General features: G+C 36.2%; 2 protein-coding genes across 2 annotated transcripts; both read right to left on the bottom strand.

Moving 5' to 3' along the window:
• Window positions 1–1,797: 1,797 nt before the first annotated feature.
• On the bottom strand, window positions 1,798–2,885 carry LOC149046661 (uncharacterized). Its single transcript, XM_089205433.1, has 2 exons — window positions 2,804–2,885; window positions 1,798–2,359 (listed from the first exon to the last, which is right to left on the bottom strand). Exons 1-2 carry the CDS (start codon window positions 2,822–2,824, stop codon window positions 1,991–1,993), a joined length of 390 nt encoding a protein of 129 aa, XP_089061559.1. The 5' UTR covers window positions 2,825–2,885; the 3' UTR covers window positions 1,798–1,990.
• A 5,691-nt stretch (window positions 2,886–8,576) lies between these two features.
• Window positions 8,577–9,816, bottom strand: LOC149046660 (uncharacterized). Its single transcript, XM_089202621.1, has 2 exons — window positions 9,802–9,816; window positions 8,577–8,987 (listed from the first exon to the last, which is right to left on the bottom strand). Exons 1-2 carry the CDS (start codon window positions 9,814–9,816, stop codon window positions 8,577–8,579), a joined length of 426 nt encoding a protein of 141 aa, XP_089058747.1.
• Between the last annotated feature and the right edge of the window lie 6,303 nt (window positions 9,817–16,119).

The following is a 16,119-nucleotide window of genomic DNA, read 5'->3' as shown; positions in this document are numbered from 1 at the left end:
GCTCTTTCAACCAACGACAGCGCGCGTTATATCCGAACTTTATTATAAATGAGTATATAGAACTGAGGACACATATGTAACTTTGTACTATTTGAATATAAAATTCCTAATAATCAAAGAATCTTTGTTAAATGTAAAAAAAGATTTTAACGCGTATATTCTCTAATCACAATTTTATTGTAGTGCGTATACGCTGACAGATCAAATTTCGAAACACAAAATTTAATTCAGTGCATAAAGATTACTTCTAACGTTTCCCAAAAAGAATGGTAAATTCGCTCACTCAGAACAAGTGGGTATTGTAATTGATATCTTTTTTCTCACTTTTCCTTTCCTTTCATCTGCCTTCTTCATTCATTAAATCATGGGCTTAAATTTCTGTTTTGCTCTTCTTGGGGTCGGTGCATTGTGAAGCAAATATCGTTGTATAGAACTTACTTTGCAAATATATTTGTCATTCTTTCTCTGCTAATTGCGCTAACATAGGAAATATCGAAAAGGACAACGTACTGAAATGTTCCAAATAAAAATAATTTGAGCTTCTTGTCACTGCGATGGGGCTTCGTTGCGTAATTTTTTTCATGTATCTCATTAGGTGATTAATAATATACATGGAAAAATTACTCAGTTCTGATTGGTTAAGACAAATGTAGTTTTCAGATAATTCCATGCATACGAGGGTCAATTCAGTGCAAAGAAGTAACAAACCAGACAGAACAATTCCTTGCATAATAATATACATGGAAAAATTACTCTGTTCTGATTGGTTAAGATAAATGCAGTTTTCAGGTAATTCAGTGCAGAAGAGAGTTAATTCAGTGCAGAAGGGGGTTAATTCAGTGCAAAGAAAGAAACAAATCAGACATTCTGATTGGTCAACAATCAAAGAAATTGACAGATAGCCAATCAAATGCGAGCCTTGGATGTCGCAACAAAATTTGAAAATTTGAAAATTTGCGAGCGAAACAATGGCCGGCGTTTTAAGTAGGTTTTCTTTCGCCACCGCAGCTGAGAAACAGCTTAAACAACGAAAACACTATAAAAAGCACTGCTTTTTGGTTTAGTTTGGAAAAAGTGGTGTTTAGAGAAGGGAATAGCCAAGGAAATCGAAAATTACGAGCCGACCCAGCTTATCACTTTGCTCGAGCGATCCAACGCCGAAATTAAAAACAGTCATAGTTAAACCTCGGAAACGACGATTCCATTTCATCGCAAGTGCTTCGGACACAGACTGAACTATTCCTTGAACTGTTTAGTCGGACTTTGAACTTCCTTGCACCTCAAAGATATGAAGATATCATTGCCTATTATTGTTTTGATCCTACGCGGTTGTTTTGACCGAACGCATGGTTTGAATAAAATTATTTTTTGCACTTGATGCGCGCGCTTTGCTTATGTTTAATTATGATAAAAGACCACAAATTGCACTCGCCCTACGGGCTCGTGCAATTTTGTTAGTCTTTAAAAATTTTACTCGTGCTTATTTATTCCAAATTGCGCTCGAAATCATGTGATTACCTATACAAAGAGAGTCAATTCAGTGCAAGGATGAAACAAACCATACTGACAATTGCTTGCACTGTTTAGCCGGACTTTGAACTTTTTTGCGCCTTAAAGATGTAGTATTGATAATAAATGACTTGGAATTTGATGAAAACTCTTCTTGTTACTGGTGGTAGAGAAATTGTTAAGCAAATATCTAATGGACGTCAGGAATTGCCTCTACTTATGAAGGACAGAACTGACTATCGAGAAACCTACGAAAAATGGGTTACAAATAGTGACCAGAAAAAAACGTTTTACATTCAAATGAAGGTTTAAATATTTATTTGCATTGAATAATCGATCTGAACAGATTCTCACATTTAGTGTTAAGCCTAAACTTCATACATCTTACATTTTAATTTTCTTTTCTACCATATTATAGCGTATTATGCTTCTAGTCACCCAAAAACTTTCCAAGTTATATCCATAATAAGGAGCAAAGTAATCATTTTCTAGGACTTTGTCTTGATCGATTTGTGTCGCAACAGCTGATAGGAAACCCGCAAGACAGATTCGGTTTTAAGCAACTGAAGTCGTAAGCTACAGTCGTCGGCCGTGAACAATGAAGATTTCTTTTGCATTCATGGTGCACTACAAGTGTGTTGCAGACACGAACAGCCCTGATCTTCTTAGTACACGAGTTAGCTACTGATAAGGGTGTTTGTGACAGGATTTGTGCCTCTATTGCTCCACAAGTGACGCTTCCACTTACAGTCGACATAGAAGGTACTGGACTCAACTGTGGTCTGGCGTCACCGTAGTTAAAGGTACAAAGTAGAAGAGCGATTGTCATAGCGAGTGTAAAAGCTTGGACCTAGAGTACAACACGAAGAAGACACAATAAGATTAAATTTGTAATTTATAGCCCTGTGTAGTGTTGAGTGATTACGAAGAGTCTATTTCACCGCAGGCGAGCATGAATCAGGGAAGGAAAACAGAAACAGACAAAAAGTAGAAATCTGTTCAGAAAAACAAAATTGGGAAGGAAGAAGATCAACTCGATATGAAATGTATGACATCTCGTTATATTTCGGCTCATGCACTTCTCTTCTAAGGGTCAGGATTAATCGCGTCAAGATTAAACTGTTTTCAATAAAAAAAAAATCCTCTACCTCGGCGAGCATACATTTTTGCGGTAAAACCTCTCCACAAATCCAAAGTAATGTCAGCGTGTTTGCCCTTATTTGGGAAGTAACTGAAGCTAGGTAAACTAAAAGCATCTGAGTTAAAAAGAAACAAAAATAACAAAAAGCCTTACTTGGTTTGGATAGCAGACCATTTTGTCCCTCTTTGGGTTCTTCTTAAATATAAGTGTCCTTTTGCTAACCTCTGGCGGATTTTGATGTGGACTCTACTCATCAATCCATGCCCTTATATACGCTCGAAAATGGACTTAAAATATCTTCTTTTAGGTTGTGCTTCATAGGCTTATGACGGTTCATGTCTAATTGAAACGTTTGGACGAATATAGAACTTTATTTTCCGGTTACTTTAAGAACACAGCAAAATTAAGTCATTGAAACTGAACTACTATAAAGATCAGTTATGAATTTTAACTGTATCCTTTTGTTCTTGAATTTCCCTTTTCTTGCAAAAGTATATTTTTATTGATTGATATTTTAGGAACACAGAAAATGCGGAAGTGGTGAGCTCCAAATTGTGTTTTTATTGTTTAACATCACCCCATTTTAATTGATATTATATATAAAAATTAGCCCGTGCATGGTTTTCTTAAGTAATGGAATGGATAGGTGTCGCAAAGATGTTATTCCACATTAAACGTAGTATAGATCATACCTTAAGGGACTTTTAAAGCTGAAAAAAAAAGAGTTCATACCTACATGATAAACAGTTTCTTGTTTACACTGAAACCGACGGGGGGCACTCCTTCAGTTATTATGTTGGCACTGACTTGTGAGATATGATGTAGAATATTGTAGTAGTAACCTTTGATTCTCACATCGAAGGGCGACAGTTTTTTATGGACTGAAACTTAAATTTAGGCTGAGATGAAGTCGTTTACTTTGAAAACTTTCTTTTTCTGGCAGAAGAGCAAAAAACGACAAGTAGAATATTAACAAAACACTTCCTGTTTTTAGATCTTTAGATATTTTTAAAAAACTGGGAACGAACTCATGTGGGGTTACAGACAGAGGAGTAGTAAATGATGTCACTCAAATTTATTGGATATCAGGAAGGGGGGGGGGGTCATAATGATGAGTGCTGAAGCACTCCAAATTGATCTAGTTTAAATTTTTCCTAATTTCCAAAATTTTTGGTAGAGTTATTGTCAAAAGTATCCTTCTCCAACAAGACTACAGAAACCATGAGAAAATTGTGCACCAGCAGTATATCAAACATTTATAACCTGCCTTAGAGAGCTTCAAAGTTTACTCAAAAGTTCATGTGGTAGGTGATGTTACATGTTTCAGTAGTTATTAGAGCAACAGTTTTATCATTCTACCACTCGACTTTCTGCAATCCGGCACACAGGAGTTTTCCCATTTACTTCGAAATAAAACTCATCCTCTACCGTTCCGAAACTCGTCACATGCTGTGATAACTGACGAAACTCAATGCTGTATTCACACGATGAAATTTACAAATCCGCTTCCTCGTAAGGAAAAGGTTCTTTCAATTTTAGAGGCTAACTGGAAGGCGTTTTAATTCGTGTTCCTCACCAAACTCCGAAAAAATTAATCACAATACAAAGTGTTAGCTCAAAAAGTCGCCTCTAGATTAGTAAATGAAAAGAAAAAAAAACCAACAGAACAGAACAGAAAGATTGTAGTGGTGTTATCTCTGTCAACAAATGAAGAATGCATGTTGAATCTTTTGTTCTCAGGATGAGACATTTGCGGTTTCAGCGTTCGAACCTCGTAGACTCGTTCTCAAGGGCAACGGAAAAGGTTATTGCGTAGTCTCCATTGGCGATAATAACAATAATATGTGTGGTAATAGTGGGAAAGATGGTAAGGAAAACCCAAGGCATAATGAGCAATTTAGGTTGCGGTATTAATAGACAGCAAACTTGGTCAATTCATTAACAATTATTCGCCGAAGGTGGAGTTAATTTTGTTGAAATACAATAATTGGGAATATTCAACAACATTCATTGGGCCTTGGGCGAATGATTGTATTAGCATAATTGACTATCGGAACAAGAGCAAAGCAAATTTTATTTACAACTTTTTTACAATTTTTTTGCTTCCAACTTGACTTGATGACGGTCAAGATCCACTCACAATAACAACAGCTAGTTTTCTTGTAGGAATTATCTTTTTTCTACTCACGGATACTTAAAATTTGGACAAACATTTTTGATCTTGTTTATTTCCGTGCTTTTGAATTCTGTTGTAAATTCGTTTTGTTGTTGAAACCATTTTTTAAAGAAAGAAAACATTGTGCATTTCCTTTTAAGAGCTTTTAATGGATTAGCATAAATGGTATGATAAATGAATAAGCGACAGGAAGTTGTTCTTTCTTCGTCCGCCCCCTTCCCTGAACTCCTTACAAAACAGAAAAACAAAAATGGCCTTCACATTCGGCAACTTTTGGTTGATCTCGATAGGTCGAATTGCATTAATGTTTTTTAAATCCAGGTTCGATATTTTTCTGAAGTGAATAGTATCTACTTTCCAACCCCAAAAGTTAAAAAAAAAAACGCTCTATACCATTGAGGTGTAAAATCCAAGTTACCCAAAATTTGGTTTATGTTATACGCTGACAGATAAGAAACTAAATTGACCACAGATCCATAACTTCAAAAGCTTAAAAATATGCAAAGCAATGATTCTTGATTAAACAACAAGATTTGAAAACTCCTTCAGGGCTTGGTTTAGTTTTAAAAGGGAAAATTATCCGGATATCTGCCATATCACACATTTTCATGCTGAATGTTATCATGAGAGGGTGCCCTTACTGTTCAATCGTTGTCAATAATTTTTGGTCTTAAAGATAGATATTTAATGATAATTACATTTCTGCTACCATAGAATCTATGATTTAAATGAATCGTAGGGTATGGATTGAGTGTGCTATTTGAAAAGGTCATCATCCTCGTTCTCTTTTTCAAACCTTAACCTTTTATGCGGCGCGCAATCACGAAAGAATAATTGTAAATAAAGCGATGAATTTTTTTCTTTTCCCGGGGAACGAATCTCGGAGTCTTTTTTTAATTTGAGGGGGGCATCTTCTTCCAGGGTCACTGATAATCAGCTACTGATAAGTTCCTTTCCTGCTTTTGCGCGACTGATAACATCTTTTTGCGCAGTCAAATTCCTCTCCTCTGGAATGTCTTCCTTTCCCTTATGTAAGCGAACTGAAGAAATTATATATCCTGCAGGTATTTGTAAAGTGCAACTCACGTGTAACGCCAATAGAAAAATGGAGATAGATAGATCGAATTTCAGTTTCTTTGGAGAAACAATGCAAAACAAAACAGATATGACAAATTTAGCTCGCAGTGATAACCGATTGCTTGACCATTTGTTGATCTTGGACTTTGGAACTCCTCTGAGAGAAATGTCGCTCTTCTATGCTAGTTTTGCTTTGATTTTAGGAATATCTACCCTATTTATGAGCATGAGTTCAACTTGAAACAATTAACTTAATACTTAAAATCAGAACGACGACAGCGACCTTAATTATGAGGTTATCAATAAATATTTTATCCAAATAAGGAGTTTCAGTACTTCTTACATACTTCATCAAGACTATTTCAAAGTAATGTAAAAATCACAATTTCACTTGACTTGGAAGCGAGTTTGATATTTTTGTCCCCTTCTTTCGATCGCGCGAGGAACTGGCAATAGTTTGGGGTCGTTATACACACGAGAATGAATGACTGAACATAATTTCCGTTTTACTTAAGCTTGCTACATGTTTTTGTTCCTTACTTTGCTTTCTTTCTTTAACTTCCACTACTGAAAATGATTTAATTACATCTCTACCAACGTGTCACTTGATGCCGTTTACAGTTCAACGTGCCGACTTGTGAGATATTTCTGTTGGACTAACCAGTTTGATAAATTACTGAGGATAAGAATATGACCGTCTCGCCAAGCCAGAGAGTGAAACAAACACAATTAAAAATCATAGAGACTTTGGAAGCACCAATATTCCCCTTGATGTTTCAAGAAGTATTCTCACTTGCATAGCAGTTATGTATGCTGACTTAATTAATTCATAGTACATGCCTGGTTTTTTTTCCCCTTAAAGCTCGAACGAATTCCTGTAAAAAATGTTTGTGAAGTTATATCCCCAGCATCTACTTCTTGTTTTCAGCAACCAGGCACTAAGGAAGAAGTGATAGCACTTCACAAAAGCCATGTCACATTTAAACGTCTTTTTTGATCAATTACTGGACAGACGCACGGCAACATGGAATCTATTTGTTTTATGAGATAACGAATAAGCGAAAATTTTTTTAAATTGTGACGTCATCTACGCGTCTCTCTTCCAATAGATAATAAGTAAGAACCAATCAAATGCGCGTAAGATACAGCTTGTTATAAACTATGATTTTCTTTATAAGCCGCGAAAGAAATAACAGTGGTAAAAGCCTTGAAGTATGTTTTAATGTTTTAGGCGCTGGTCATCTATAGTTCTTTAAGAAGTCAACCTATTGTCTTTTGAAAATCAGCCTCAAGCACAATATTGCTTGAGAACTCCCGAAATAGAATAGTATATATTAGGCAGTTTTCTCGGACCTTCAATGGCTCCGTATTCAAGGAAACAAGCGGTACTTCGTCCTTAAATCCTTCTTTCCCAGTTTCGCCCTTGATATTTCTTTTCCTTGAGTTTCAATGCTTTTGTACTTCTTGGGGACTTGTGCTTATAAAAGTTATAGCATGATTCATGGTAAAATCAATAGATTATTTACAAAAGTTCTCCCCGAGGAAGGAAAATAAAGAGGAAAATAACTTGAAGGTATTACCGTGATTATTAAATTTTTTTAACGTCATATGCGTCGAGATCAAAACACTTCCAGTAAGGTCTTGGCACGACTGACGTTATCCGTGATATGATTGACTTCTAAGCCCACAGCTTGGAAGGAAGAGGCGGAGAGAAGGAACAAACAATTAATGAATGAGCGAGGATAAAACTGATTATTTAATTTTAGTTTGCGAAATACATCCTATGGCCTTGTGCATCGTATCGATTGCATAATGAGTACGCTAAAAGACGAAAACAACGCGAACGAAACTATAAAAGTGTTCATTGTGACCAGTTAAAATAAGTGTCGTGCTCAAAGTTCATTTCTTCGAAAGTCAAGCTTAAAAAACCAAAAAAACAACAACAACAACAACAAAGTCTTGCATCCTTCAGTGAGGCCATTTTGTTGCTCCGTATTTTTGCCCTGTTTTTTGCCCTGTTCTTCATGATCAGTGTAATACCTTGGCATATTTCGCGCGTCATCGTGACCTTATTTATTAAAATGGTATAGTAATGGGAGAATAAATTGCCGTGCTTAATATTCAGGAGAAGAACATTTCCATCTTGATTAAATGATACTTGAAACATTTCTATTTTTGTGAGCTGATAGCACCCGAAAGAGATCAGTTAGCCGAAAGCAACCTTTTAACCAGTAACACGAGTTATATAAACATGTAGCACAGAGAAAATTACAGTCTTAAAACCAGAATAAAAAATGTTGATAGCAAAGGTGGGATATTGATAAAAGGTGTTTTGAAACGATGCCTTTTCGCAACAATCATCTCTGATTTTATTCAAGTTTACCCGAGACCTTTACAATAAGCAACTACTAAACCAAACACAAAAGCAAAACTAGCTGTATCCATAAATGTTTTTACATCTATATACCAAAAAGCGTTAATGGCGAAACTCAGACCTTTTTCTGGTTAATAATATCTTTGTGGCACTCGTAATCTAGCCATTGTAAACTGAGGATCATATTTATTGCTTCAACAATTTCGAAACAATATCTCTTAAGATAGTTTTAGTCTTACAATTAACTGTTCAGCGATTTATCTTTGCTGCCTTACTTGTTTACAACTGATCCGCGCAATCTAAATCTCCAAAATATAAGCAACTTGAATGTCGTGTTCCTCCCACAGCCAATAATCGCTGCACTTTCTCCGAAGTACCTTCAATGTGTAGAGGACAGGCTTGCAACGGACGTCGCAACCACTGCAAGTGGCATGGCCCAAAACCCTCGGCACCGTGTCAACTAAATCTGTCAAGGTGTACGTAAAGGGACATTTTCCGGACAAAATCGACCTTTTCGTATTGGAACCTTTGCCTTGAGTTGGAGGATTCGACTGAGGAACAATCATGTAACCATTACGGTGGATGAACTGAAGGATGTCATCTGAGGATGTTTTATTGGTACCCAAGTCAAGGCAAGTTGATAGCCCGCTCCAATTTTGACGGCATGGCAGACTACATACTGCGAGGCAGGAAATCAGCAATAAGAAAACCTAAAATTCAAAAACGATAATCATGTTGTTTGAAAGTGAGTTTACAACAATGATACTATTTAGCAGAATGCGTAACTCTGGAAGGAACTTGTTGATATCTGAGTTATTCTCTTTTTAAATTTAAAAATCAATCAGAATGTTTCAGAGGGAAAATGACATTGTAATACTGACCACCCAAAGATTTGCTAGCGGCGAAGCGATTTTAATAGATTGCAAGTCGAAAAAGACGCGATTACACCGTTGTTGCTTTAATCCGCTTGTTATTTGCTGCAAGAATCCACACTACTACTAAAATTCATGTGCAAAACTGAATTAATAGAGATCCGATCTCCTGTGCTTGACACAAGTAGCATGATTTTATGACGTTCATTTGATCATTTATTTACCCTCTTTTATTTTTCCCGTGTGTTTCATGGCTGTTGTTATTACTTTGGTTTTAAATTTCGGACGCTATCTAAGGATTTACAAGACTGCAGACTACACGCAGGGCGGTGTTATATCTCCTTATAATCTTTTTCGAATTTCTCTTCATCCTCTAGAAATCTAATTTTTAAAGTGCACCATTAATTAGGATGCATGCAAATTCGTGAAAGTTACTTCGATACACAAGGAAGAGCTGGCCAAGGAAATTTAAATGAATTTTCCAAGAAGTTGAACAGCACCATGTCCTTTAAAAACTGTGCCCTTTTAAACGCTATCTAAAACTTTACCTAATTTTACAGATGGTGAACAATGAAAATGAACAGATGGCTTTAGGTTTCAGATGAGAACAGTAGCTTAGGATTAGTTTAGGTACAACTTGATCAAAACCTACCACAGGTGTGTACATTTCTTCGCAAGGACTTGCCTGTGACATCTAAGTCTTTTGAAGCTTGGCCGAATGGTAACCTTTTAATACTATACTGAGATATAAATATTTATCATTAAGATATCGATGCTATGGACACTTTCAGTGTACCTGTGTAGGCACCAAGTATTCGGAGAGAGCGCATTTTCAGGCTTTATATCCTGTTAAAACCCGGGCTTTGAAATGACACCTGACTGTAATGAATTGGTATAACCAGACATTTCATCCATGTATTGTAGACAGTTGTAAATTGATATAGCCACCAATATTATTTCTCCATTCAGTCAAAGATGACTGAGTTTCCGACAATAGATTTGCCAGACATAGGCAACATTAATGTGCTGCCACAGACAAATATAATCATAACTATCGAGCTGATATTGTCCCAACTTCAAATAACCTTTGCTTTCATTATTTGAAATGGAACAAGAAAGTACATAACTTTCCCTTATTAGCAAAAACAAAAACAAAAAAAACAAAAAACAGCAGTTTTGTGCGTTTCTCTTTATGGTAGTAAATTAACAAATCCACAGTGAAGCCATTTGATATCTGACAAGCAAGGTCGAGTTTATATGTTGTTATGGGCTCTGAGAAATAGGATCATAAGCTTACTCATTTCAATTAACTTATTTTGATAATAAAAAAAATAAAAAGACAGTTCAGATGTAAATGGTTGATAGATAGTGTGGCAATAATTCTGTTTCAGTTCATAGCTATAAAAAGATATTGTAGATGTAATTATTTTTTATGTGAACTCTATGAAATAAGGAAGGTGAGAGGTAGCTTTATGAAATCTCTATTTCTCAGCCATCGAAGAATTTAAACGTGCCATTTCCAGCTAACATAACCTGCGTTGGCTAGTGTCAATTGTAATTTTTCTTAGCTTCAAGTACGGCCCACTGTAGCCTGATTGTTAATATTCCTTCCAACATAAATTGTGGTACTTTCCCTTATTCCCTTTCCACAGTTCAAAATAATTATAGTGACAGATGTATCGATATATATGTCTTCAGGGAAAGGGTTTCATCGCTTTTCAGAAAGTTTCAGTATTCTTTCATATCCATGAATTGTTTACCAAAAATTTTTCAGTCTTTATCAACGATTCAGTTATTTACATAACAAACATAGTGCATGCTTATCAGTTATTTAAATGCAATTTAAACTAAGTTGATGTCAAATTGTTCACCTGTGTATATTTTTTCGGTCTTTCCAAATTTTTTGCATTTTATTTTTTAGCTTCGATTTACTTGAGTTTATTATAAAGTTCGGATATAACACGCACTATCATTGGTTGGTTGGGTGTGTTTATCAGAGTACAAAACACAAAGCTCAGCTGAAACGGTCACGCCATCTGCCAATTTGTACAATGTCCTACCATTTTCCGGGCGTCACTTTAGCTTTTTCTTTTTGTTAATTGAAAGGGAAATTTCAGAACAAGCGAGCGAGCCAGTAGCAACGGAAGAACTAAACAAAGATTTGTAAACATGCCAAGCTCGATAATTGACGTTCCCAACGTTCGGTTTGTTTTTGGTTCAAAGGGGAAAACTCTTGACCTAAATTAACGACATCAACTTACAATGACTTAAATTTAAACTGAATTAATTATTCTATGCTTTGTTTGCTGAGGAAATTTATGGAGGATGTATTTTTAAACTCTTTTTATTCGGGAATTCATATCAATATAAGAATGTTGTGACTCTCTGGAGGGAGACAGAGCACTCAAACGATTTAAAATATGCAATGAGAAAAACAAATCTAATATTGCTTTCTCTGAAAGAGGAGGGTTGAGTTCTTCTTCGCTATTCCTAAAATGAATGGATGCTAAGATCGTTAGAATTTGTGGTGATATCGGTTGAGAGAATCAGATATTATATTTTGCCTTGAGCTTCAACACAGAATGCATGAATACCGCCTGTGTAACACCTCTGAAACGAAACTTGTAATAATGGTTAGGGTCGAGAGATTACATTGGTAGCCACTTCAACACAACAAATTAATAAGGCAGGGAAGAAATGGCTTGATACATCGATACAGGTGAGGAGACTCCCGCAGAAAATCGAGTTCGTTTGCATTAATGCCTCTGCCACTGCAGCAGATACAATTATGTTATTTGATACAGAATCATTAAACTTTTCATCAAGGCGTTGTTTGTTATTGTGGTTTAGAGACTGACATACCCAAGCTAATGGAAATCAGTGTTCGGTAACGGTAGAAGGAAAATAACTACATACTCGGACATTCTTATCTACTTTAGAAGTTTTGTGATACTTTAGATGTGGCTCAAGGAATCAAACCTATTCAAGGTACATGCACGTTTAGGCTTTCACTTTATTTCTGTGTTCCTGAACAGTTCAGGCCACTCGGGGTTCACTGGTATTGATCTTGTAATATTTGCAGATAAAGATCAGTAAAAGAATTGAAGAACAACAATCACTGTAGGAATATCTTGTAAACATATTTTGAAGGTCGCCAAATTTAAATATTGGCATATAGACTCGGAGTGCTTATAGCTTTAATATTACAACTTTCCTAGATTTAGAAATAGCATCATTTTATCGAAAAATTCCAATTTGGTTACAGTGCCCTTTCAGCTGTGCCTCGAAGCTTAAGGCTATATAAGCTTTGAAATGCCCAGCTTAGCCGGATGTCCCTTGCAAGTCTTTGCGAACAAAAAAAGAAATACATACACCGATGTACAAACTTGCGGTAAGTTGTGTTCAGGCGTAATTCTTTACAATGGTTTAGATATGGAAGCTGATTTATTCGAGGTATATTTTTTCGTTTTGATTTTTATCTATCCAAATTTTCTGGCAATACACAAAGATGCAGTCAAGCAAAATAACAGATTTAGCGCGTTTGATTCTCTGGGCCAAAATCAATTTAGAACATCTTCATTGCTGGCCATAATTGACAGGTGGGTCCTCGTCCTCCAAAACGCATGGTTCTTGAAACGGCTCTTATTTCACTATCACAAAATTGTATATTGTTCCATAAGCACCCTGATTAAGCGTACACCTTTGGATGTTGAGCATAAGTAGAGAGGATTAAACAACAATGTATAAAAGTGGAGATAGCACGGCCTTAAATGTACGATGTAGCCAGCATCAAGCCTGAAACACAGAAAGCTTTTTAAAAAGCGACAGAAAACTGAAACCAGAGCAATTGGAATTACAACTCGAGAGAGGAAGAAATCAATGGATAATTCAAAATGCTAGTGTCAAGGGCGAGAGAAACAATTAGTTTGGTGCTTTAGGTGAGTTGTTGAGTATGAAATGAGTTCCTACAGCCAATCAAAAAGGGAATTAGAGCAACATCAAAGTAATCGCCAACTACTTTCGAAACTCGCAAGTTACCTGGAAATCGCTTTATCGCGGACGAGTCGTTTTAAACAATATTGCGACGTTAAAATTTTATTTTCCGAAGCCTTCTGGTTGATTAGAAAAGCATAGCAGTAATACTAACACGTTTCTTTGAGAGTTCAACGTTCTGTTAGATAGGGTCATGGTTTTAAACTCGGTTTACATTCCCATATCATCTTTAAATTCAGGTTTTAGTATTGCTGACTTCCTGTGTCGCTGTGTGAAGTTTGCCATGCAGTCAAAATTGGAACAGCCTTACCACTTGCCTTAGCATGGTTTCAAACAAAACGTCCTCGGATGACATCCTTCGGTTCATTCATCGACGTGGTTATATGATCGTTCCTCCGTCCAACCCTCCAACTCAAGACCAAGGATCCCGAAAGAAGAGGTCGATTCACTCTGGAAAATGTCCTTTCACGTACGCAGTGATAGATTTCATAGACACAGTCTCCAATGCCACATGCAGTGGTTGCGACGTCCGTTGCAGGGCGGTCTCCTACACCGCGAGGCTTCTTCGCAGGAAATGCGGCGATTATTGGCTATGGGAGGAGCGAGACATTCAAGTTGCATATATTTTGGAAATTTAAAATGAACAGAACAACAGTAATGAAGCAAGGAAGCAGTAATAGCTCTAAAAGGTCCCGGAGTTGTTAGTTATAAGGCTAAGGTTGTATTGCGACAAACTGTTTCTTTACTGTTGAAATCAAGCTATCTCATTGTTTACCTTGGCTCGATAAATAGTGCTTAGTCATATTTAATATCAGGGAATAGGTTTATTAAAGTACAACTACTGTACTTTAACATTTGTTCTTTTTCACTTCAGTAAATAAAATCTGTCCAATCCTTTTTAATTAAAGTTGGTTTGGATAAAGTTTATAAAGAAACCTGGAATCAGTTTTAGAGAAGGAGTTTGTTCTCACCTCCTTTATCTCATAGGATTGGGTTAAGTTAATCTCGCTGTTAAAATGATCAATAAGACTGCGTCAGAAATCATATCTTCATCATAAAAAGGGTCTTAAGTTTATTGCTCTGCACTTGTTATTATTTACATACATTATTTACGCTCCATTATAATGTTTAAAGAGAAATTTAGATCTCTTACGGTTGTCCTCAGCAGTGACAAAAAAGTTGAAACGGAAAAGCGGAAGATTCATTTTCTGACATCAAAATATGCATATTCTTTCTTTGGTAAGGCACTAAGTCACGAAAACCAATTTGCGTTGAAACCGAAGTTTTTACGCTGCCAACAAATTCTGAAGTTTTAAGGCTCAGAATGAAAGAAGGTCAGAATATTGAATCAGCACAGCCCCTCCCCCCCTCATGGTGAGATTTCTATGGTTGCTTTTAAAAGAGGGAAAACATGTGAAAGGAGTTCAGGAGGTGAAGTTACATAACAGTGATTGTAAGTGATACATGTTATTGAAGCAGTGCTTACTTACTTGCTCGAAGTCTGTTTAATTTGATCATTTTTCCAAAGGATCGATCGATAAGACATGTTGATACTAGGGATACTTCTCAAAACCGGCTATGTTACAGACTGATCGAACTCATCATAATTTTTTTTGAAGCTTTAACAGCCGCAACGTATGTCCAGGAGTTCGTCTGGTAGATGAACGATTCATGTTGGAGTATAAGTTTGGAAAGAAGCTATTCATCTCAATTGTCGGTTCAACGGAGCAAAAATATGGAGATGTAATGATTTCTTTCTCAATCAGGATGGAAAAACAGCGATTGGATCTCTTATTTTGTAAGATGAGAAATCAAATCGCTGTGTTTTTTTTTTTTTTTAAAGAAGCAAAATTGGTAGAAACGGCAGGCAGCCTGCAGTAGTAGGCTCATAATCCGCAGCGGGCGGGCTCGGGAAAAAAAGGAATATAAATATGTCTTTAGTTTCCTTCAATCGTAATTATAATAAACTCTTGTTAGCATATTCGTGGCTTGGCTGGCCAAGGCGCCCAGATATCAACACTTTGTGTGCCCGGTTGAGTGGTGGAGGCAAATTAGCTTATCTTCCGTTAGTCATAACTTTCATTAAACACAAAAGTTAAAACATGTGGATTTGCTAAATGTTGAGCTGCTGTATTTTGCAGTTTGTGATAATAATTGAATTAAAATTAGATCTTAGGGAAAGTGGTTGTGGTTGGTGCACAGCGAATAGTTGGATTAGCTTTCATACTTTACATCCGTCAAGAGAGTGAGACACGTCAGTCTAGTAACGGCCACATTTTGGTTTTGTTTAACACTTTTTCGGCATCAATTTTCGGTTGCAAAACTCAAGAATTGCTCCTCGGTTTATTCAAGGCCTCTTAACTCCATTTATATATTATATATCTCTGAGGTGGGAATACTTTTGTGTATAAACAAGAGACACTGATTTAAAACAATTTTTCTGTTTATCTCTACCTTAATTGCTAAACATTTGGCATCAAATCAATTTAAAGATTCAAACATGTTTTCTTGCTCATGGAGAATGATGCAATGAGAAAGGGAATGATGAAACAGTAAGAGCGTTTGACAGAAATTGCTCAATTGCGTTGATCTTTGTTCAAACTTCAAAAATTAGATAAACTTCACGACCTCTGATTTAGAGCTATCATGGAATAGTTACAATAATATCTTCTCACTGAGTTTTAGACAAGCCTAACTAACACTTCTGGTTAGCAAATTGGTCAATTAGTTTAAGCGGTTGTTGTACAAGGAAAAAAAGAATGAAAACAATATTTAAAATCAGTGATCTAACTTCAAAATAAATTAATTGGTTTAAAGAAAACTAATTATCCGAAATATATTCTGAACTTACCACAGAAAGGGCTTTAGAGGACATCATTCAAAGTCTGGGTAACTGCTTGTTGATGACTTCAAGTTCTCGGCGATCCAATCAGTGAAAGCTGTGGTCGTCGACTGAATTTGTAGTCCAATTTTTTGC

The sequence above is a fragment of the Pocillopora damicornis genome, chromosome 4 (assembly GCF_964200805.1).
Source record: "Pocillopora damicornis chromosome 4, jaPocDami1.2, whole genome shotgun sequence".
Classification (NCBI taxonomy): domain Eukaryota; kingdom Metazoa; phylum Cnidaria; class Anthozoa; order Scleractinia; family Pocilloporidae; genus Pocillopora; species Pocillopora damicornis.
Note: the sequence above shows the minus strand (reverse complement) of the source record. Positions and strands in the feature narration are given on the sequence as shown.